Here is a 20582-nt window from a genome sequence, read left to right as displayed (position 1 = left end):
ACTTATTCACCACTAACCATCTCCCTACCAAGCCATTTTCCTGTACTGAGAATTCTCATGATCTTATTTCAGTGGAACTACAAATCTAATTCCAATTCCAAAGAGTTTTGGCAAACAACCACGAAGGCGCCCAACATAGCCTTCATTAAGAAATACAACCATTTGATTCGATTGGTTCAGTCAGTATGGCCAAATTTATTGACTTTTTATATCATTTCCTTACATTCCCATTTTTCGATACACAACACAAGTCAACAAGACAACTATGGACCCTTTTTATAAGCCCGCAGACAAGACTACATTCGATTACATTACGTAAAGTTAGATCTTTCTTACTCAATCTTCCCGACTTGCAATCTCCAATCCATTACCTGCATAGACATGAATTGTTTACCAACTGATCGAATACCAGAACGTCTAAACATACAAGTATAATCATCACTCATCAGTCAGCAATCAGACTCCAGAAAAACAAAATTTCTTTATCAAGCATGCTGGAAGAACAGAGCAAATTATCAAGCTGATAACAGAAGTCCAGTACAGGAAAACAGGGTTTTAATCACATATTCACACACACACACACAAAGAACGAGAAAGAAGAAGAAAAAAAAATGGCTAGGGAAAAACTTACCATCTGGATCAAAGAAGAAGACTTGCTTTACCTTCCCATTTGGTAGGGTTTTCTCAAATGTCTGTATGCCCTTTTCCTGCAGCAAAAATCAAAATTAGTGTGGCCACATCTAAGGAAAGCGCAAACTTCCTATAAACCATGAGCAAATATTTCCAAAGAATTGTTCCTGCATAAAATTTATATAGTCGAAGAAGTTCGAACTTCGTTGTTTTTTTCTTCTCTCCGTACGCTGTACTTATTTGATTAATTCAACATCACTTTAGATTGAATTCTTGGGTTACACTATAAATTTAGCATTCAAATTGAAATACATTATAATAGTGATTAGTGAACTGATCTTATTAAGTTCGTCAAAGAAGACTTCTGAGACAGACTCGAGTCTTAGTGGAGATTTGAACTAAAATTCCTCCTAATTAGCAAATTATAGAGCCAGACAATCCGAAATCAATTCTTCATGCAAATCATACAGTTCATCTCGTAATCGCGGAGTTTTTTATGCTTGGTATAATTAAACCCTAATGTACAACCAAATAAATGGACAGAGCAAAAATCTCGAACAGTTACCAAACTACTACGACGAAGAAATCAAAATCGAAAGGATAATTTGTATATTTACCTTGAGAGAATGAACGACAGAGTCGAAATTGGAACTGGAAACAGAGAAGCAGATGTGGTGACCTCGTGGAAGATGGCTAGGGTCGACAACGGGTGACGTGGCGCTCCATGGACCTTCAGGAAGCTTGGATTTAGGGTCTCTCTCGATGAGGTGAAGTTGAAAGGCAGAAGGAAGGTTCAGCCAAATAACCTTGAGTTCTCCAAAATTTGGACTCTCAATTTCCTCGAATCCAAACATCTGCACCACCAAATAACAACCGCCATGAACACAAAAAAGCTGTTGTGAAATGAAAGAAAAGAAGGTAGAAGATAGAGATTGTAGACCTCTTTGTAGAATTCAGAAAGGCGATGGATATCCGAAGATTCTCTAGCTATGTGGGCGAGCGACGCTGCTTTTGCTACTGGAACCGCCATTTTTCTCCTGAATAAGAACTGTACCGATTTGGATGCTTCGTCGGAGATCCTCGTGCTTATATCTTGCACGACGTCCAAGATAATTACCAGATTACACGATTTCATTTTAATTCTTAAATTTTTTATAAAACTAAAAAAAATTGTATTAATAATATTTTTAAATTTTTATTGATATTTTTTAAATACGTTATTATATATATTTTTTAATTTTTTAAAATGTTGGAGTGTTGATGAAAATACTAACAATTTTAATATAAAAATAACGATAAAAATAAGTTTCAAACATTTATAAATATATTTTATTAATTTAAGATAAAATTATATATTTAATCTAATCTTTTCGTATTTATTAGAATTAATAGTTCTTTGATTTAGTTAATTTTTAAAAAAAATCAAATCGATGAGGACACCAAAAATAAGATCGAGACAAAATGGACCTGATACCAACCAAACTCGAGATGGCAAAAACACAAACCCTCTCGAGCCTATCCAAGAGAGAAACCAAAATCTTAGGTTATTTCATTCCTAATCACTTCATCTTGACACGTCATTTTATGACATTTCATCTCCGAGTAAAGAAAAGTTTTGAAATTTGTGGGGTCCATAAAATAAAATAAATATTATTTAGTGACATGTCAAATGCTAAAGATAAGAATTATGTATTATTATAGTAGAAACTTTATCTAATAAATTTGTGGCTCTTATTAATACCTTTATTAAATAAAGACATTTTAAATAAATAAAAAAAAGTCAGTCAAATATTGCTACTATATTTTTGTATTCATTATCTCCGAACTTAGTTGCGACATTATTCTTAACGTCTTAGAACCGTGACAACTTGAAAGAGAGTGATAGTGACCTATAATGTGTAACAATTTTCATTTTGGGACATCACTACACGTAACCGTCCAAGTCCAACGCCAGTCAATATTGACCACTTTCGTCCATTTCGTATATAGTCGTCAATGTCATGTGGCAGCTCCAAGAATGGTTGGTTGGTTGGTTGGAGCAGAACCAGAAATGATGTCTAGAGACAGATTCACCGAACAAAGTGGAAGAATGGGCAATTGGCCATCAAGAAACACAAGGGAACTGATTCTAGTGAATCTAAATTGGAACATATACTCCTAACTTTTGAGTGACTTTTGTGCAATGATGGAGAAGGCAATGGCCATAGCCCACAAACATTGATTAATCAGCAAAAACAAACACAGTGAAATGAATCAGAGCCCAACATAGTTGAAATGAATGAAGGTTGAACAAAGTTTGCCAAGTTCTTCAGTAATATCATCATGTTCTATGTAAATTCAAGCTATTTTGATTCAGAAAGAGAGAAAAAATAAGAACAATCAGCTCAACCCAGAAGAAAAGTGAACACAGATTTCATTAAGTTGCTCAATAAATGGAAAATGGCGACACAGGGATTCTGTTTACTGTACAACCACTAAACGGCCACCTTTAAAACCCCCATTCTTATTCCCCCACGTACCTTCGCCGGCGTCCTCCCTCTTCGGAACCGTCACCACGAGTTTCCCGTTGGCGAACGCGGCGGTTGCAAGCTCTGGCAGAGTTGTATCCGGCAGTCGAAATCTCCACATGTCGATCTCCAGTTCCTCTAACGTCGATTCCAGAGCCCCAATTTGTCTAACTACAACCTTGATAACGCCAGGATGGATTTGAACCGTATGCGCCCTAAATTCGTCGCTAATTCCATTAGTTTCCGCTACGAATCGGAAGCAATTAGAGTTTTCGAGAATCGAAACATCGGCATCAGATCTAAATGGAAGCTCCAAAACCCGACTGAAAACATGGGGCAACCGCCGCAGTTTCTTAGGGTTTAAACCTAGAAACGATTGAGCACGAGAAAGCGAGTTACAACCATTTGGATTCTGCTTATTCGAGACTGGATGGACCTTCTTCATGGCGTCGATTGATTCTTCTTCTACCTCCGTTCTTGTCTAATAGATAGATATATATATATAGCGAAATCAATGATTCTCTGATGAAGTAAGGAACATCAATTCCAAAAAAGGAATCAAAAGCTTGATCAGATCGTTGAAGTTCGAATGAGAAGGAAGATTCATCAAGGAATTGAGACTATTGGGGTAGCGGCTTCCGCACAACTTTTTGGGGGAAAATCGAAGTCAAAAACGGAAACGGAAACAAAAACAAATCATGTAAACAGTGAAATTGAAGCAAATGAAAGAATCGGAGAAATAAGAAGGTGGCGTTGCCGAAGGGAGAATTCTTTTTGCAGAGAATGTTTGCGAGAAAAGGAAGACGAAGACAACAAAAATGGCTACAGGCCGTCGGAGGAAGCTCCGTTTATTCTTGGTGTTGCAGAGTGGGAAAGGGAGTGGAGGACTCACTCCATATATATATATATGAAAGCTTCGGTTATTAGAAAATTTATTGAGTCTCTTTTGCATGTTCGCTACTATAAACGCTAATGAAAAATAGATCTCCACCTATTTCTTCATATGCGGGGCTAGCTCGTGTGGTCTTGAAGTCGTGGATAGGCTGGGCTCAATTAACATGAACAGATTTGTGCGTGGAATCTTGGCACATAGCTCACCTCTTTAGACTCTTTACCTATCGGCTCACCCCGGTTAGTATACTGATTTGGCTATGAAACTACGTTATTTAATTGTTAGGGAGGACTTTGGCTTAGTCCTGAGCGTGTCAAGATCACTCACAACGCCACATGATTGAAAAAATATGATTGTGACATTAAGCACAGGTGCATATTGCTAGTGTAGCTATTGACGTAATCATCATATTCTCGAGATAATTCTTGCTCTTATTCGAATATGGTTTCAATTAGTTCATGAAAAACTTATGACCAAAACTCAAACTCTATCGAGAAGACTTAATCAGGTCATTCATTAGAAGTATTATGTAAAAAAATCGAGCTTAAAATATCCTCTCGTTAGCACACACTTAGATGTCTCGATAGATAACTAAACAACCTTTGGATGCGTCGGAACGTGGATCCGTAGCTATTACACATAAATAAGATCAATCTAAAGCCATTGCACACTTTCAAACATAGAACAGAACATCTGTTTCTGAATTTTTGTTCTAAAAGTACAAAATAAGGCTGTTTACAGAAAAACATCTAAAGCAGCAGAATAAGAACATGCAATAAAACCTAGTGGTAGCATTCAATGGTGGCTGCCTTAGCAACTTGACATGTTTCTGGTTTGACGACTAAAAAGGAAAATCTCTGGTTCTTGAAGTTGGGACAGGAATCAGAGTATGTTGGCAAACAGCAGGGCCCCCCCACCACATGTGAGGTTGTTTGGGTCCCTTGCTGATGCATAAATGGAAAGGTCTATATGCACAAGAGTCTATTTCAATCTGGTCGGCAGGCAAAGTTTGGCAATCTATGAACTGTTTTGAGACTTAAATTGGTTTCATTTCAACATCTGAGCTGTGTTTTGAGGTGGGATCAGGAGTTTCCTCTGGAAGAAGGCCAAGGAGGGGCAAAGGTAGCAATGAGCTCAGATTGCATATGATTACTAGAGTGGTTAAATTGTTAAATGTATCTTTAGTGATACCAAAGAGTTGAGTCAAAGCAGCGCCTATCAGACCTCCAAGAAGGTTCCCTCCATTGAATACTGACATGAGTGTTGCAAAAAGTGTGGCTTCCATTCCCTCTGGACATAGTCTTGCTGCTAGCACCAGAACCGGCATGAAAGAAGCCTGAAAAACAAGTTGAAGTTAGCCTTTCCCCACAAGAATTGTAACAGCCCAAGCCACCGCTAACAGATATTGTCCTTTTTGGCTTTCTCTTCCTGACTTCCCCTCAAGATTTTAAAACACACGTCCACTAAGGAGAGATTTCCACATACTTACAATGGATTCAATCTGCTCATGGTAAAACTTCATATGAGTTCGATGTACTTTTATCTTCAACAAGCGGCCTGGCGTTCAATGCGGGTCGAAGCATATGGTTGTCAGGTTGGTTAAATGTTGTTAATGAGAATAGTAATTCACTATTCTTAACAATAGGGCCCAGAGACTTCTTGGTTCATCATGCTATTGCTTTAGGTTTACATACAACTACATTGATCTTAGTAAAAGGTGCTTTAGATGTACGTGGTTCCAAATTAATGCCGGATAAAAAGGATTTTGGTTATAGTTTTCCTTGCGACGGTCCGGGACGAGGTGGTACTTGTGATATTTCGGCTTGGGACGCCTTTTATTTGGCCGTTTTCTGGATGTTAAATACCATTGGATGGGTTATTTTTTATTGGCACTGGAAGCGCATCACATTATGGCAGGGTAACGTTTCCTCCAACCAATGTGAGATCTCACAATCACCCCCCTTGGGGACCAGCGTCCTCGCTGGCACACCACTCAGTGTCTGGCTCTGTTACCATTTGTAACAGTCCAAGCCCACCACTAGCAGATAGTGTCCTCTTTCTTCCAGGTTTCCTCTCAAGATTTTAAAACGCGTCCACAAGGGAGAGGTTTCCACATCTTTATAACGAATGTTTCGTTCCCCTTTCCAACAACGTGGGATCTCACATAAGTTTTCCCCTATGACTTTACCTTTTTTCTCTGTCTTACTAGATATGAAGTGAAAGAATGTAACTATCCTTGAGAATAATTTGCAGTGAAGAAAAATGACAGAGGTGTAGCACTTCATGAAAAAACATACTACCTGACCAAGAACTGTGATGATTAAAGAGTCCCCAATAGTAAACCAACCATCGCTTATGCCGAACTTTCGATTCAATCCAGTAATAAGAAGAACCTGTGCCACATACATAAGCAAGAACTTAGACACAATGAAAATGAGCCACTAATTTTCTGTTCGTTTCTAATAAACACCAGCACAAAAGAGGAGGAAAACTGTGTGAACCTGTGTCATCCCAAGAGCTGAACCAACTATTGACATGATTAGAAAAATTTTCCTCAACGCAACATTTTTAAGAAACCCATTGTATAATCCTACACCAATCAAAGATGCAACAGAAGTAACCAGCTTAACTCGTCCAAGAAACTCGGCGGTGAAACCGAGTTTATTTGTGCTGAGAAAAGATGTACGGATGTCAATCTCAAGTACTTAAAACCAACAAAATGATTGTTCAACTCAGATATTGCACTTACACAAAGAAGAACATTGCCGAGTCTGATTGTGGCGTTGCCTGCCACAGAAAAAGGAATAGTGTGGGAAGATATATATTTGGCTGTCTAATAGCAGTCCATATATTAAATATGTGCTGTTTAGAGGTTTCAAGAAAACTCAAGCCAGTTTTAGGAAGATTAGGCTCATTTAATGAGGCATAAACACGCTTTTCTTCAACAAGAACAGCAACTGCTGCTGTCATCAAAGGTAACAAGGCTGTTACTCCAAATACAAACCTGAGAGATCCAAATTGAAGAGTACATTCATAAGGTTTAATGCTTAACTTACTACTAAGAAAACTACAGTCAAATGAAAAATATAAGTATCGGTATAAATATATTACCTTACACCATAAGAATCCACCAGGGAGCCACTAAAGTAGGAACTAACAATACCACCAAAAGCAGATGATCCCCAGCATAGCGACTGGAGAGAACCGGACATACTTGGTGATTCACCACGAGCCCTCTCTACGACCATCGAGTCTACCACCTACATTAATGTTTAGTATAGTCAAAAGCGAGTTTCGGTAGCGTGAAACTCGTTCCATGGTCAATCCATTATGCAATTTCTGCCAAAAAAAAGAAAAAAAAAAAGCAATGTAGGCCGGCAGAGAGTACTTTTGTAAGATTATTTTCTAAAGAACGAAGTGTTTACATGAAGGCAAATGATCTTGAAAAAGTAGCAAAAAGGAATAATAGTAAAGACATACAACATCAGAAAACGCCACAGAAAGAGACCCGAGAAGTATACACATAGCAGCACCATACTTGCTATTAACAAGGATGGCCATAAAGCTCCATGAGAATGCACCAAGAAGCCCTGATAAAATCAAGTATGACCTTCTTCGGTAACCAAAAAGAGGAACAGAGTCACTGCAATAACCAAACAGTTGTTATGAAAATGTACAAGAGAGGAAAGTAATTGAGCCCTGAATAGTGAGAGAGAGAGAGAGAGGAACTTATACCTAATAAACCCATAGAGGGGTTTGATCAGCCATGGCAATGCTGCGAAACCAGAAATTACAGCTGACTGGCTAGTCAAACACATACATGATTCATTAGAATTGTATTAAGGCTCTTCCAACAATTCATATCTTAGAAATGCAGAAATGACATGTAATAGCCTAAGCCCACCGCTAGCAGATATTGTCCTCTTTGGACTTTTCCTTGAGGTTTTTAAAACGTGTCTACTAGAGAGAGGTTTTTAAAACGTGTCTACTAGAGAGAGATTTTTAAAACGTGTCTACTAGAGAGAGGTTTTCACACCCTTATAAAGAATGTTTCGTTCCTTTCTCCAACTGATGTAGGATCTTACAATCCATCCCCCTTCGGGGCCCGCATCCTCGTTAGCACTCACTCCCCTCTCCAATCGATGTAGGACTACCCAATCCACCCCCCTTCGGGCCCAGTGTCCTCGCTAGCACACCGCCTGGTGTCCACCCCCCTTCGAGACTCAGCCTCCTCGCTGGCACATCGCCTGATGTCTAGCTCTAATACGAACTGTAAAGACCCAAGCCCACCGCGAGCAGATATTGTCCTCTTTGGGCTTTCCCTTCCGGGCTCAAGGTTTTTAAAACGTATCTGCTAGGGAGAGATTTCCACACCTTTATAAAGAATGTTTCGTTCCCCTCTCCAACCGATATGGGATCTCACAATCCACCCCCTTCGGGGCCAGTGTCCTCGCTGGCACTCATTCCCCTCTCCAATCGATTTGGGATCTCACACTACAAGCAAAGTTCTTAAAATGACTGCAAAACACACACGGCGAAGTTAAGCCATGTGAAGAATAGTGCACACTCTACATGAACTTCATTTAAAGTGCAACATCAAAGACAATGAAGTTCTGCACTTTCAAGGCAATAAATTTCCATAGTTAGCAGAAAAGAACCATGAATATAAAGAAATTACATACCTCAGCAGGATCTAAATGCAAATCATCTTTTAAATAAAAACTGACAGCAAGCTTTGCAAGTTCTAAAACTCCTTGAACAAAATACACCATTGCAACAGCAACATTATCAGGGGTTAAATCTACACCAAAGAATTTGACTCCACTCAACCAGTATCCAGAATCACCATTATTACTATCAGAGGACAACTCTCCATCTACAGGTGAGATCAACGGGTCCTCTTCCTCTACACCTGGACCAAGTTCATATGACCAACCTTAGTAATCTAATGCCATTCAACAATTAAGCAGTCAAAAAAGCCTCAAAAGGGGTTTTACATATATATATATTTCCCCAATTCAACGCCAACCAAATCCAGACTCAAATAGCAGTAGTTCATCGAATCAATAATTTGAAACAGAATGAAAATTCATCGGGGAAGTGTGTTTGATTGATTGATGAATTTACCATTGTTGGAGCAGGGAAGGGTGGGGTCGTCCAAATCGGATCCGGTAGTTGGAATCGAAACGGGTTGCGACATGAAGCTTCAAAGTAGGTCCCGTCGCATCCGTTCTTGGGGATCCAGTGGAGCAAGGGATCGGGAATGAAGACGAAACTGTACGATTATAATGTCAAAATCACCATCCAAATCCAAATCCAAATCCAAACACCTTTTTTCTGAAGTTTATTGCCCCTTCCGATTTCTTCTCGCTCTGTTCGTGAAAATTATCTCCAGCTTCCAGTCAAACGACGAACGCAACGCTACTCCTTGGATTTGGCTCGCAGATGTTTTGTGGATCTTGGATCTTGGATCTTAACCCGCTTAGCTACTCGAAATTTCTGTAAATGTTTTCTTTTTTACCGGGATTCCGTTGAATTTTGATCGACATATGTTCATCCATATTTCTACATGTTCACAAGTTCTTGATGAACCGATATTTTCATTTTATATTGTAAAAAATCAACTAAACATTCAAAAAAAAAAAAAAAAAAAAAACGACAAAATATTACGAATGTAAATATAATATGAATTATTTGCATTTTAACTTATTTTAAAAGTATAAATTATGTATTTATTAATTTAAATATTTTTCTTTTTACATTTTTTTTTAATATTCATTAATATCGACTTTATATCCTATCTCGAACAACTATCCAGAGATTTTCATGCTCTTATAAGAAATATTGTCTCACTCTCAACCTAACAGTTTTAAAACGAGAGAGAGGTTTCCACACTCTTATACGGAATATTGTTCATTTTGGCCTGTTGCCTATCGTAATAGGTTTTCTAAGAGGTTTCACACCCTTATAAGGTATGTTTCATCCCCCGAGTTGGGATCTAACCATCCACCTCCTCGTGAGTCTAGTGTCCTTGTTGGTACACCGCCCGTTATTTACCTCTGATACCATTTGTAACAAACCAAACTTACTATTAGTTGTCCACTTTGGTCTATTACATATCGTCGTCACCTTCAAAGCTTTAAAACACGTCTACTATTGAGAGGTTTCCACACTCTTGTAAAGAATGTTTCGTTCTCTTCTTCAACCAATGAGGGATCTAACCGTTATTGAACCTTAAGACATGTAGGGCGGTGTAATCCAGGTTACAATGGATGCACCCAAATGCTTGGAACAACCGGTGAGGCCCACACAAACACATTGGAAAAAAAAAAACGCTATGAACATGAGCATGCAAATAGGACGATTACAACTTGTAAAAACTCTTGGTTTCCACAAGAGTACGTGGTCATCCAACTTAGTACTCTTCAGTTCCGAGGGTACCGGGTATATATATATTATTAAAAAAAAGTGCATAATTAAAAGTGGATTAAAAATAGAGATTAAACACACCATAATTGCCACAGTAAAAAAGGTTAAAATTTTTGAAATTATTAGAAAATAAAATTCTGTAATTAAACATAAAACAAAATTCCAATTGTACATCATCCGGCCTTTGGGTCCGTGAGTGAAACCAGAAAGAACAAGAAAACAGAGCATAAGGAATCATTTTCCGGGAAAATCCAAGAAAATCAAATCAAATCAAATCCCACCATTGTTTTAATGATCATCAGATTCGAGAAGTTTCCCATGGCGTTTGTTCGTTCAATCGCCTCCTTCTTCCTCCATCATCATCTCTTGATATCGACATTCATGGCTGCAAAACGCCTTATCGCCTCTGTAAGAACAGAACCGATGAGAATTGGAAGAAGAAGAAGAAGATAAGTTCATGAATTTTTCAAATTCGGACCTGTAAATGTAAATATCTTTGTCTTCTTCGAGTTTCTTCTTGCAATTGTAACAAAAACTGAGGAAATTTTCAGAGGAAAAGCTCGTTCGATCTCTGAAATACCCATTTTCTTTTCTCGCCGGTGAATATACACCGGCGCCGCTTTCAATTACGCAATCGCCGAATATATGAGTGGTTCGAGGATTTGGGCCGTGAGAGATCACGCAAGTGTAGTCCTCTGATTGTTCGATTTCGTCGGCGGAGAGACAGCCGGTGAAAACCAGAGGCGAAGTCGGAGTTTCATGGCCGGAGATCGACGATTTCTTCGCCGGAGACAGCGATGAAACAGGGGATAAGGAACCCAAATGAGGATTCCTCGTCTTGATCCCGAATTCCGCCGGCGATCTTGGAGAGTCGTCGGTCGGAGAAACGAACTGCGGTAGAGGAGGAATTTGAATCTTTAATTGAGATCCCAACAGAACCACTCTGGTGTCGGATTTTGTGGATTTCTGGTCGGAATTCTCCTCCGTTAGAGCATCGACAATGCCGAGACCGATCCCTTTCGAATCCCACGGCCGTTTGGACTCTGTTAATGGCGTTCTGGGCGAATTTGATTCCGACCAAAACGAACTTCTCAGACCCATAAATGGTTCGAGAATTGAAGTTGGACTCATTACAGCCTCTGTTTCGGAAAATCCCTTTGAAGAAGAACTTCTAAACAAGAAAGACGAACTCAATTTCCTGTTATTACTCATCGGAGAAGGTAAACAGCCACCGCCACCGCCACCGCCACCGCCCATTGCTAATTCTACTTCAAGATCTAATTCCCCTGAAATCACAACACGAAACCCAGTAAGAAAAAAAGAAAAAAAACAGCTACCCATGTAAGGAATTCAAACTTGGGTCTCACCGGAGAAGACAAGAACTGGTGAAGATGATCGGAAACCACCATGGACAGATTTTGAGCGACTTCCATTAGTGAAAAGTGAATAAAAAAGGAGAGAAACAGAGAATCAAAGCTTCGTTAATTCATCCATCCATCCATCCATCCATCCATCCCCCGGGTTTAGCGCTCCAAAAGGCTGATTAAAAGGAAGGCAGATGTGCAGGAACAGGACGACAAGAACAGAGGAAAAAAACAGAGAAATTTAGATTTGTGTTTCTTTCTGCTTTTGCTTTCTAATTCATCTTTTTTTGTTTTCTATTTCGGCTTTTGTTCTGACAATCTCTGAAAAGGGTTCAAGCCCCTAACATAAAGGAAACAAACAAACAAACAAAAATGAAGCTCGTAAAACCAGAAACCATGAAAATTCAAGAACAACGGCGCAGAATAATGATCAGTTTTTGAGTTTCTCCATTATGGGTTTCGTTTTGTTTATTATTCCTGGGCAGTTTCCTACTGGTAGCGGGAGGAGGAAGAACAAGAACACGGCGGAGGAGGAGGAAGAACACGGCGGAGGAGGCGGAGGAAGAAGAAGGAGAAGGTTATTGATCAGAATTGGATGAAGAAAGGGAATATATAAACTCCCACGCGGCCACGCCCCACCGGCTGAGGAGACCGTCAGCCACTCACCTGACCCACTACCACACTCACTTTTAATTTTATTTATTTATTTATTCTCTAATAAATCTTATTAAAATATACACTGAAATTAAATTACAATATTTCAAAATAAGTTAAATAGGTAAAATATTTTATTTTGACTCCATTATTTTAAAATTAAAAAAGTGTTTCATTTTTTATTTTAATAGTTTTTAAACTTTTAATAAATTCTTTAATTTTCAACTTGAGATTCTTACCATAAAAACCTCTTCTTACTAGAAGCATTTTAAAATTGTGAGGTTGATGACAATACGTAATAGTCAAAACAAATAATATCTACTAGTTATAGATTCGAGCGGTTTCAAATAGTATCAGAGTCCGTTGTTAGAAGGTACAAGACACTGATCGAAATAAGGCTAGATTCTTTATAGAGTAGACACGTTTAGAACAGTGAGACTCACAACGATATAAGCAACAAATTGTATGAGAGTAAATACCGAACAATGTACTAGTAGGACCACGGAATAATGTTGGAACGACCCAGATCCACCGCTAGCAGATATTGTCCTCTTTAGGCTTTCCCTTTCGAGTTTCCCCTCAAGACTTTAAAACGCGTCTGCTAGGAAAAAAATTTTCACACTCTTGTAAATAGTGATTTGTTCTCCCTGACCAACACCTGACATCACAAATATACTAGTAGTAGATTGTGGCAAAACAAAACAAATTATAGAAACTTGAAATGTCAGATTTGGTAAAATTTTAAAGAGCGGTAAAAACATGGTTTTTACCGACAAAAAAAGGTGTTTACTTTTACCAATTTTCCTCCAAAAAAAAAAAAAAAAAAACTTATATAATAAGTGTCATTTAAACTTTTTTTTCTTTTTTAAAATTAGTTATTATTATTAGCTGACATGTCAATTTAAAAAAGGAACAAAATGACGTGGAAATTATTCAAACTTCACACACGGATTGAAATTTGAGTCACAGTATATTTTGTCTTCACTCACATACATTACAATATATATATTTTAAATTATAAATCATACCCCTAAGTTTAGGTACTATGTAATAGCTTTTTATTGAAAAAATAAATTAAAGTAAATGAATTATTTAGTATGGTAGTTACTTATACGACATTAGGTCTATATCGTAGCTATGTATTAATTACCATAGCTACTAGCTATTTCTATGATATTAGATATATGATTGAGAAGTCAAAAGAAATTATTTATTTAACTATAAATCGACCAATCTACAAACGACATCTAATAATTAAAATCATTTATATTCCAATGTCCATGCAAAATCTGTTGTACGCCGAAAGCAGAACAAATGTACTCACAACACTAATGATCGGAATTACGCAAAGAGACACCAAGATATTTACGTGGTTCGGAGAGAATAAGTTTCCCTACATCCACGGGTAGCAACCAATTACTAAAATCAAAGCGTTACAAGTGAATACCTCACTATCACACTATAAATACTCTCACCAATATATCACTCGACAAATACAATATGACACCCAAAACTTATGACAATTTAGGACAAGCTCAAATATAATATAATAATTTAATTAAAAGTATATTTATAAATAATTTAAAATAATTGACGTTGTCGGCTTAGCTTTGCCGGCTCAGCCGGGAGAGAGAGAGAGAGAAAGGGGGTTGGTGTGGGGCCCGCAGAACAGTTAAAGAACCGGGTGGAAAGTTCACGGACCGGCTCGTGGGACCCACGGCCATAAATTAATTAATTAAATAAAATAAAAGGAATGGGCCCCACTTAACTATAGTTAAAAGAGCCGGATTCTTTGTCCGGTTCGGTCCCACATTTATTCTAATGTTCCGTCGTGGTCTCACCCCCACGGTTATTTAATTTCTCTGATTATATTATTATTCTGAAATTTATGCCATTATCTACCTTGTGAAATGACTTAATTACCCCGACAATATATTCAGAATTAGAGTCAACGTAGGGGTATTATGGGGATTTCCAATTGAGTGAAGAATATGGAATGGAATGGGTCCCCTTTGAAAAAGATGAGTAGTTGATGAGCCTGAGAGTCCCAATAATGTTTCATCATAACTCAACCAATCACACGCCACGCTTTTATAATATTTAATTCTTTTTTTTTTTTTTTTTACAATTTTTAATTTTAATATTTTTTTAGTAAATATTAAATTTCAGTATTTTATATATAATTCTTTTACGAAACATTTTGTTTATTAGAAAGTATTTTCTCTTAACCGTTGGCGTGGGCGTTCATACCATTAAAAATGTTGACATGACATGCACGAGAAATTTAGTTGGATAACTAGACATAATAATTTACCTAGTCTACTACCTACTTACTTGTCTGGCTACATTTTTTTTTAATTTATTTAATTAGCATAATTTATCTAATAAATCATAGACGACGTTAATTCGTTGAAGTTCATCAATATAATAAAGTTTTAGATCTGTGCGTTTATTTTAATTATATACACTAAAATACATTTGGAAGCGAGAATAAATAAATAAATTTTCGAATTTCAATAATTGTAATAAAAATAAAAAAAAATAAAAAAATTAATGTTTATGATTCTAATATTAAAAAAAATTATCAAAATGAGTTTGGAATATTTTGATAGGCATCTTAATTTAAAAAACAATAAAGAATAATCTAATTATTTTAATTTAAGATTATTATTACTATTAATTTATTATTTTAAAAAAAATAGTATTCCTTCTGTACTTTACTATACAATACTTCAGTTCAAAAGTGATGTCACTTTATGTATTATTTAACTATTTTTATTATCATTCATATTTATTTTAATTATTTTATTAATCATGTGAATATAAATAACCATTAATAAAGTCATTGACTTTGGCTATATTTTTATTATTATTTATTTATTTTCTTTGAATCCATTGAAAGCTTCGTATTATATATTTATTCTTGTTAATTAAACTATACAATAATTAATAAATGTTGGACTTATTTCATGTGTCTATATCCTATCTTTAAAATTAATTAGATTAAATTTTAATTATTTGTTTATGATTTTAATTTATTTTTTTTTTTCCAAAAATAAACTTATTTTCAAGCCTACATAATTGGAAACAACACAATTATTAAATGGACCATATTATTAAAAAATATATATCATTTATGACAAGTTTTTGAATTTTATATTTAACGTATAATTCAACTTTAGAAATTATCTATTAAATTATTAATTTTATATTTTATATTTAATATTTTTTTAAATCAAAAGTTAATTATTTGTTAAAATTTTAAAAATACTAAATATTAACTAAAAAATTTAGATACTAATTAAACATATTTTAAAGCTTAAACGATTTATTAAAAAAATATAAAAATTTAGAAATTAAATTTATAATTAAACATATCTTTTATATTAAAAAGAATTATCTCTATTTTACAATTTTGATAGATTTTATTTTATTTTATTAAAAGAAAAAAGAAAAAAAAAATCTTAGCATTCCCTTTTAGCCTTTTGATCTTTTTTTTTTTTTTTTTTTTTTACCTATATCTTCAAAGATGCTATTTATGATGATGGTGACATGGCACCAAAAAATCTTAAGAACAAGCTAATGGTTATAATTATCCATAGTTATTCTTTTTTTTTTTTTTTTTTAAGAAATATTTATTTGAATTTTAGAGCCATATATAAATAAATATATATTACGAAACTAGTAGCCTGCTCCGGTTCCCTTACGAAACTTTCGTTATTGGATTAGTCATACACTTCACATGTTTCTAGCGATTCACATGGCATCATCAAATGATACAAACCTTTGATAAGAATTTACAACGCACTAGAACGCCCTTTTGTTGACGATCCTTTACTCTGACAACATCTAGGGTTCCTCGAACAATGTGATATCTCACACCGGGTAAATCCTTAACCCTTCCCCCTCTTACTAAGACTACAAAATGTTCTAAATATTTAAAATTTTAATTTTACGAGGTTTTATTATTGATGTAACATTTATTAAAAGAACAACTCGACAACTTAATCTGACAAGAAAAATAGAGGGTGGAGTATCGACTAAAATAAAGTTATAAAAAAACACTTTTTTATCACACGACCAAAAAAAAAAAAATTTAAGATATTTGAACAATACATCAACGCTATTGTCTCAAAGTAGGCGTAAAAGCATATAGAATCATATTTAAAACTTTAATCTACGAGGCGATGACCTAGGAAAAGCAAAATTAATGAAATATATTAAACTTTAAATCTTAATATATATAAAGTTGATGTAACGCTTCATCTTATATCCGTCAATGATATGAATTAAATAAATTAAAAAAAAAAAACATAATTTTTCAAAAAAGAGGATAAATGTAGCAGCTATGGTTATATGGTAGATAAATAATGATTGAAATTTTGATTATTTTAAAAAGCAATTTTGAGAACTTTTTCATTTTATTCTATGCTTTATTAGAAAATATTACACGTAACGTTACTAAAGGTTTGTATTTTTATAACATATAGTAAAATATTCATATTTTAGTCTTCCTCAAATTATTTTTTGTTTTTATTCATACAAATCATCATTTTTTGGACAAATTTGTACAAAAGTAAATTAAAGTTTCTAACTTTTCTTTTTCATTTATTCAAATTTATTTTTATCCGTTAAAATTTTAAACTTTTACCTTCAAGTCTACAGCTAACAGATATTATCCGCTTTGGTCCATACTAAAATTTTTCGAGTACAATAAATTCAGGTGGTAGAATTTTGAACTTCCAATCTCAAGGAAAGGAATAAATGTCGGCTATCATTGAGTTATGCTCATATTGACCACATAATACTCTCCAGAGTAATTATAAACTTTAATTAGATAAATATAATATAAAAGTAAATATGTCAAATTATGTAATATTAGATATAAATTTAAATTATAAATAAACATTTGATTTGAGTAATTAAATAATTTAATATTGTAAAAATATATTAGTAATAAAAAATTACCAGGAAAATGAGTTGGTGGAAAAAACTTTAATTGTTGGGGGAAAGTAAAAGATAATATTTTTTATAAAAAAGAAAAAAAAAAGTAATTTTCATCGTGGGTCCTCCACGTAAGGGGCACAGGGGACGTCATTTTCGTGGGGACCCCTTAATTTAATCAAATCACCGCTATACTTTCAACCAATGGACCCCACAACTGGGACCCGCATTGACCAGCGGGGACTTGATTGCATCCACGTCAGATTGTTTTTATTATTCGTGGTTATTCAATTATAATAATAAAATATATCTAAAATTATTTAGAATTTTAACTAAATTTATTCATCCAAAATTTTAATTTTAAAGATTTTATAATTTTATAATTTTAAACCTAATATTAATAGAGATATTTTTTTTTAATTCGAAGGAATTAATGAAATTTTTTAAACTTTATTAAAGATATTTTTGAAATAATATTAAAAGGTTTATTTGAAACAAATTAGAGTAAAAATATATTTTTTATTAATTTATCTTTCTTTTAATATATAATTTAAATTTAATTTTTGTTAAGGTTGTGCGTGGGCTTTGACAAAGGGCAACTGGGGCCCACTAAAAGGGACAAAAACAAGTGCAAAAGTCAATATGTGCTTGATTAACCAGAGTTCACAAAGGCCCAAACCCATGGCCCATTATGTTTTTTTTTTCCCTCTTTTTCCTTTTTATTTTTGTTATCACTTATTTCCCAAGAAAAATTAGGGTTAAAATTGTAATTTTCCATACCTTTAAGAGTTTCAATCTCGTTGTCGTGGTCGTTAATGGATTGATTTGGGTCGATGAGAAGACGGTCAAATTTATGTTAGAATGAGATAACCGTAAAATATCTCTTTGTAAGAAAAAAAAATAACCATAAATTATTTACACTTTTAACTGGTTGTGACATGTACGCTTAATCAAAAGATCAGAGATTTGAATTTTCACACGTTAGAATAGGAGTGTACATTCAACCTGACAACCCGGACCAACCCAACTCGAATTATAAGGGTTGGTTTGGGTTGGCTTAGCATTACAGGTAGGGTTGGGTTCATTTTTCTAAACCAGAACTGAATCGGTTCGGTTTCGAGTTCGTGGATAAGTCCTTCGGTATCAGGCATATACATTTTTTTAAACACTATTTTGTTTAGTTTAGGGATCTCTAATATTGCAATTAAAATATTTTATAGTATTTTTATTTTTGTTATATACAACGTCTTTAAATTAATTATTTTTATTTTTATTATTTATTTAATTTGATGATCTGTCCTTATATATTTTTTTTACTTTAACCAATTCTCAATAAGTTTTTAGTTTTATGACAATGTTGAACTATATTAATATGTTAGAATTTTTGCAGGTTGTTTTTTATTGTGTTTTATGTGAATAATGAGACGTAGAGTTTTGAAAAATTGGACAAAATAGGTAGAATTTGTATCTAAAGATTATTACTGGCGTGCAGATTCTCGAATCTACATGCAATAGTTATTAAAAAAACAACTATATTGTAGATATCATATCGAATAGTTTATTCATATATTTGGTCTATTGATGCAAAAATAATAATGGACACGTGCACAACTCAATTTCGACATAATTTAAATGATCTCCAAACCACGAAAACCCATACCGTTATAAAAATGAAAAATACAATCAGTTGGAAGCTTGCAATAATGCAAAAATGGTGACTAAATTTTGAAGTAAAGTTCGGTGTTTTAGTTTTACCCGTACCTCTAGACTCCTCGCTTGAAGATTTTGGTGTTTCAGCCAAACTGTGCGGAGAAACGACTATCAAAATTAACAAGACATTAGTTAGTACTTGATTATCGTATGATTACTTTTATCGAAAAACCTTCTATAAATTTGTAGAGAAATCTTACCATTACAACGAGTAATAGGTGAAGTTTGAAGACGACAAGCGCCAAGGAGAGTGAGAGCCAGAGTTTGGTTGACATTGATCCCTCCAAGTGAGGAGGCACAAAGACACTGCGGTTGCGAGCGAACGACGGTGGTCAGCTGCGAGCAGCAGCTCGGAGACGGGGTCGAGGAGTTGCGGGTGATGTAATTGAGGCAAGGGGAGAGGCTGATGATTACATTGCTACAATGGGACGACTGTGCCACAGCTCCTCTTGCCCATAACAACATGGCCACCATGGCCAACACAGTACTTGCTTCCATTGTTGCCATTGACAACAACTTCCTCTAAGACTTTGGGATTTGTAGCAAATTTAGAGTGTAGAAGGCTGATGAATGGTGGGTTTTGTTGGTGAACGAATTTTCCTACTTTTTTTTAACGAATCTCGTGTCACAATTTGGTTGGTGAGCTCGTGTTTTAACATCTTTTTAGCTTGTCGACCGAAGTGCTAGTCCAACCTTTTACTCGAGTAGTAATTAGAAGTGTTTATATGATCTTGATAATCTGACTGATCTGAACTTGTAATAGCCCAAACTCAAGATCTTCTCTTTCTTCCCTTTATGTTTTTAAAACGCATTTGTTAAGGAGAGGTTTCCACACTCTTATAAACAATGTTTTGTTCCCCTCGTTCGCACCCGTTCTTCTCTCTAGTCGAGGTGGGATCTCGTTCCACCCTCGTTTCCACTCTTATAAACTGATGTGGGATCTCGTTCCACCCTCGTTTTCACACTCTTATAAACTGACGTGGTGACACTCGTTCTTCTCTCTAGTCGAGGTGGGATCTCACAATTACTCATAAAGATTGGGTGGGTTAAATTTTTTTTTCGGCTTGGATTGGGTTGAATTTTTTAAAAGTTGAAAACTCATACGAGTTTGCGAGTTGACATTTTTCAACCAGACCAACCTAACCAACTTGAAAATAAGGTTACAACCTATCCCAACCTTACCCTAGGTTTAAGATTATTATGAAAATGAACAATATTTGACATTTATAAGCGATGCTAGTGATGTATTGTGACGTGTGAATGTTTGTTATTAATATAATATGTACCGTGGGTAAGTACAATTTTTCTAAATTGTGAATTGTATTTGGATTACTCGAGTCACTAATCCAACCAATCTGAATTTTGAGCTAGTCTAAAAGATTTTTCCAACCCTAACCCAGATAAATTGTTAATCGTAACCCAAATCACACGGGTTATATTGGGTTGATCGAA

General features: G+C 35.1%; 5 protein-coding genes across 5 annotated transcripts; all 5 read right to left on the bottom strand.

The window, feature by feature from the left end:
* Window positions 1-125: 125 nt before the first annotated feature.
* Window positions 126-1753, bottom strand: LOC111807583 (Lactoylglutathione lyase / glyoxalase I family protein). The gene is made up of 4 exons (XM_023693364.2): window positions 1571-1753; window positions 1248-1484; window positions 632-707; window positions 126-371 (listed from the first exon to the last, which is right to left on the bottom strand). Exons 1-4 carry the CDS (start codon window positions 1658-1660, stop codon window positions 337-339), a joined length of 438 nt encoding a protein of 145 aa, XP_023549132.1. The 5' UTR covers window positions 1661-1753; the 3' UTR covers window positions 126-336.
* Window positions 1754-3026: 1273 nt separating this feature from the next.
* Window positions 3027-3956, bottom strand: LOC111806548 (uncharacterized). Its single transcript, XM_023691916.2, has one exon. The coding sequence runs from the start codon at window positions 3580-3582 to the stop codon at window positions 3091-3093; it is 492 nt and encodes a 163-aa protein (XP_023547684.2). The 5' UTR covers window positions 3583-3956; the 3' UTR covers window positions 3027-3090.
* Window positions 3957-4673: 717 nt separating this feature from the next.
* Window positions 4674-9616, bottom strand: LOC111806798 (folate-biopterin transporter 1, chloroplastic). Its single transcript, XM_023692274.2, has 9 exons — window positions 9157-9616; window positions 8712-8941; window positions 7765-7829; window positions 7510-7672; window positions 7141-7289; window positions 6779-7033; window positions 6531-6699; window positions 6330-6422; window positions 4674-5365 (listed from the first exon to the last, which is right to left on the bottom strand). The coding sequence occupies exons 1-9, from the start codon at window positions 9227-9229 to the stop codon at window positions 5066-5068; spliced, it is 1497 nt and encodes a 498-aa protein (XP_023548042.1). The 5' UTR covers window positions 9230-9616; the 3' UTR covers window positions 4674-5065.
* Window positions 9617-10544: 928 nt separating this feature from the next.
* On the bottom strand, window positions 10545-12445 carry LOC111806799 (FCS-Like Zinc finger 8). The gene is made up of 3 exons (XM_087128863.1): window positions 11826-12445; window positions 10937-11744; window positions 10545-10864 (listed from the first exon to the last, which is right to left on the bottom strand). The coding sequence occupies exons 2-3, from the start codon at window positions 11713-11715 to the stop codon at window positions 10792-10794; spliced, it is 852 nt and encodes a 283-aa protein (XP_086984989.1). The 5' UTR covers window positions 11716-11744; window positions 11826-12445; the 3' UTR covers window positions 10545-10791.
* Window positions 12446-19032: 6587 nt separating this feature from the next.
* Window positions 19033-19725, bottom strand: LOC147789798 (non-specific lipid transfer protein GPI-anchored 5-like). Its single transcript, XM_087129119.1, has 2 exons — window positions 19331-19725; window positions 19033-19238 (listed from the first exon to the last, which is right to left on the bottom strand). Exons 1-2 carry the CDS (start codon window positions 19635-19637, stop codon window positions 19033-19035), a joined length of 513 nt encoding a protein of 170 aa, XP_086985245.1. The 5' UTR covers window positions 19638-19725.
* Between the last annotated feature and the right edge of the window lie 857 nt (window positions 19726-20582).

The sequence above is a fragment of the Cucurbita pepo genome, chromosome 12 (assembly GCF_057944985.1).
Source record: "Cucurbita pepo subsp. pepo isolate OVF chromosome 12, ASM5794498v1, whole genome shotgun sequence".
Taxonomy (NCBI): domain Eukaryota; kingdom Viridiplantae; phylum Streptophyta; class Magnoliopsida; order Cucurbitales; family Cucurbitaceae; genus Cucurbita; species Cucurbita pepo.
This window is presented reverse-complemented; position numbering and strand designations above follow the sequence as displayed.

Coding starts and splice junctions, on each gene's coding strand:
- LOC111807583 (XM_023693364.2), bottom strand. CDS start 1,660: ATGGCGGTTCCAGTAGCAAAAGCAGCGTCGCTCGCCCACATAGCTAGA. Junction 1,485..1,570: donor TTTCTGAATTCTACAAAGAG/GTCTACAATCTC, acceptor TTGGTGGTGCAG/ATGTTTGGATTCGAGGAAAT. Junction 708..1,247: donor CTGTCGTTCATTCTCTCAAG/GTAAATATACAA, acceptor TTTTTGCTGCAG/GAAAAGGGCATACAGACATT.
- LOC111806798 (XM_023692274.2), bottom strand. CDS start 9,229: ATGTCGCAACCCGTTTCGATTCCAACTACCGGATCCGATTTGGACGAC. Junction 8,942..9,156: donor CCTTCCCTGCTCCAACAATG/GTAAATTCATCA, acceptor AACTTGGTCCAG/GTGTAGAGGAAGAGGACCCG. Junction 7,673..7,764: donor CCCCTCTATGGGTTTATTAG/GTATAAGTTCCT, acceptor TGGTTATTGCAG/TGACTCTGTTCCTCTTTTTG.
- LOC147789798 (XM_087129119.1), bottom strand. CDS start 19,637: ATGGCAACAATGGAAGCAAGTACTGTGTTGGCCATGGTGGCCATGTTG. Junction 19,239..19,330: donor ACCTATTACTCGTTGTAATG/GTAAGATTTCTC, acceptor TAATTTTGATAG/TCGTTTCTCCGCACAGTTTG.
- LOC111806548 (XM_023691916.2), bottom strand. CDS start 3,582: ATGAAGAAGGTCCATCCAGTCTCGAATAAGCAGAATCCAAATGGTTGT.
- LOC111806799 (XM_087128863.1), bottom strand. CDS start 11,715: ATGGGCGGTGGCGGTGGCGGTGGCGGTGGCTGTTTACCTTCTCCGATG. Junction 10,865..10,936: donor AAAGATATTTACATTTACAG/GTCCGAATTTGA, acceptor CTGTTCTTACAG/AGGCGATAAGGCGTTTTGCA.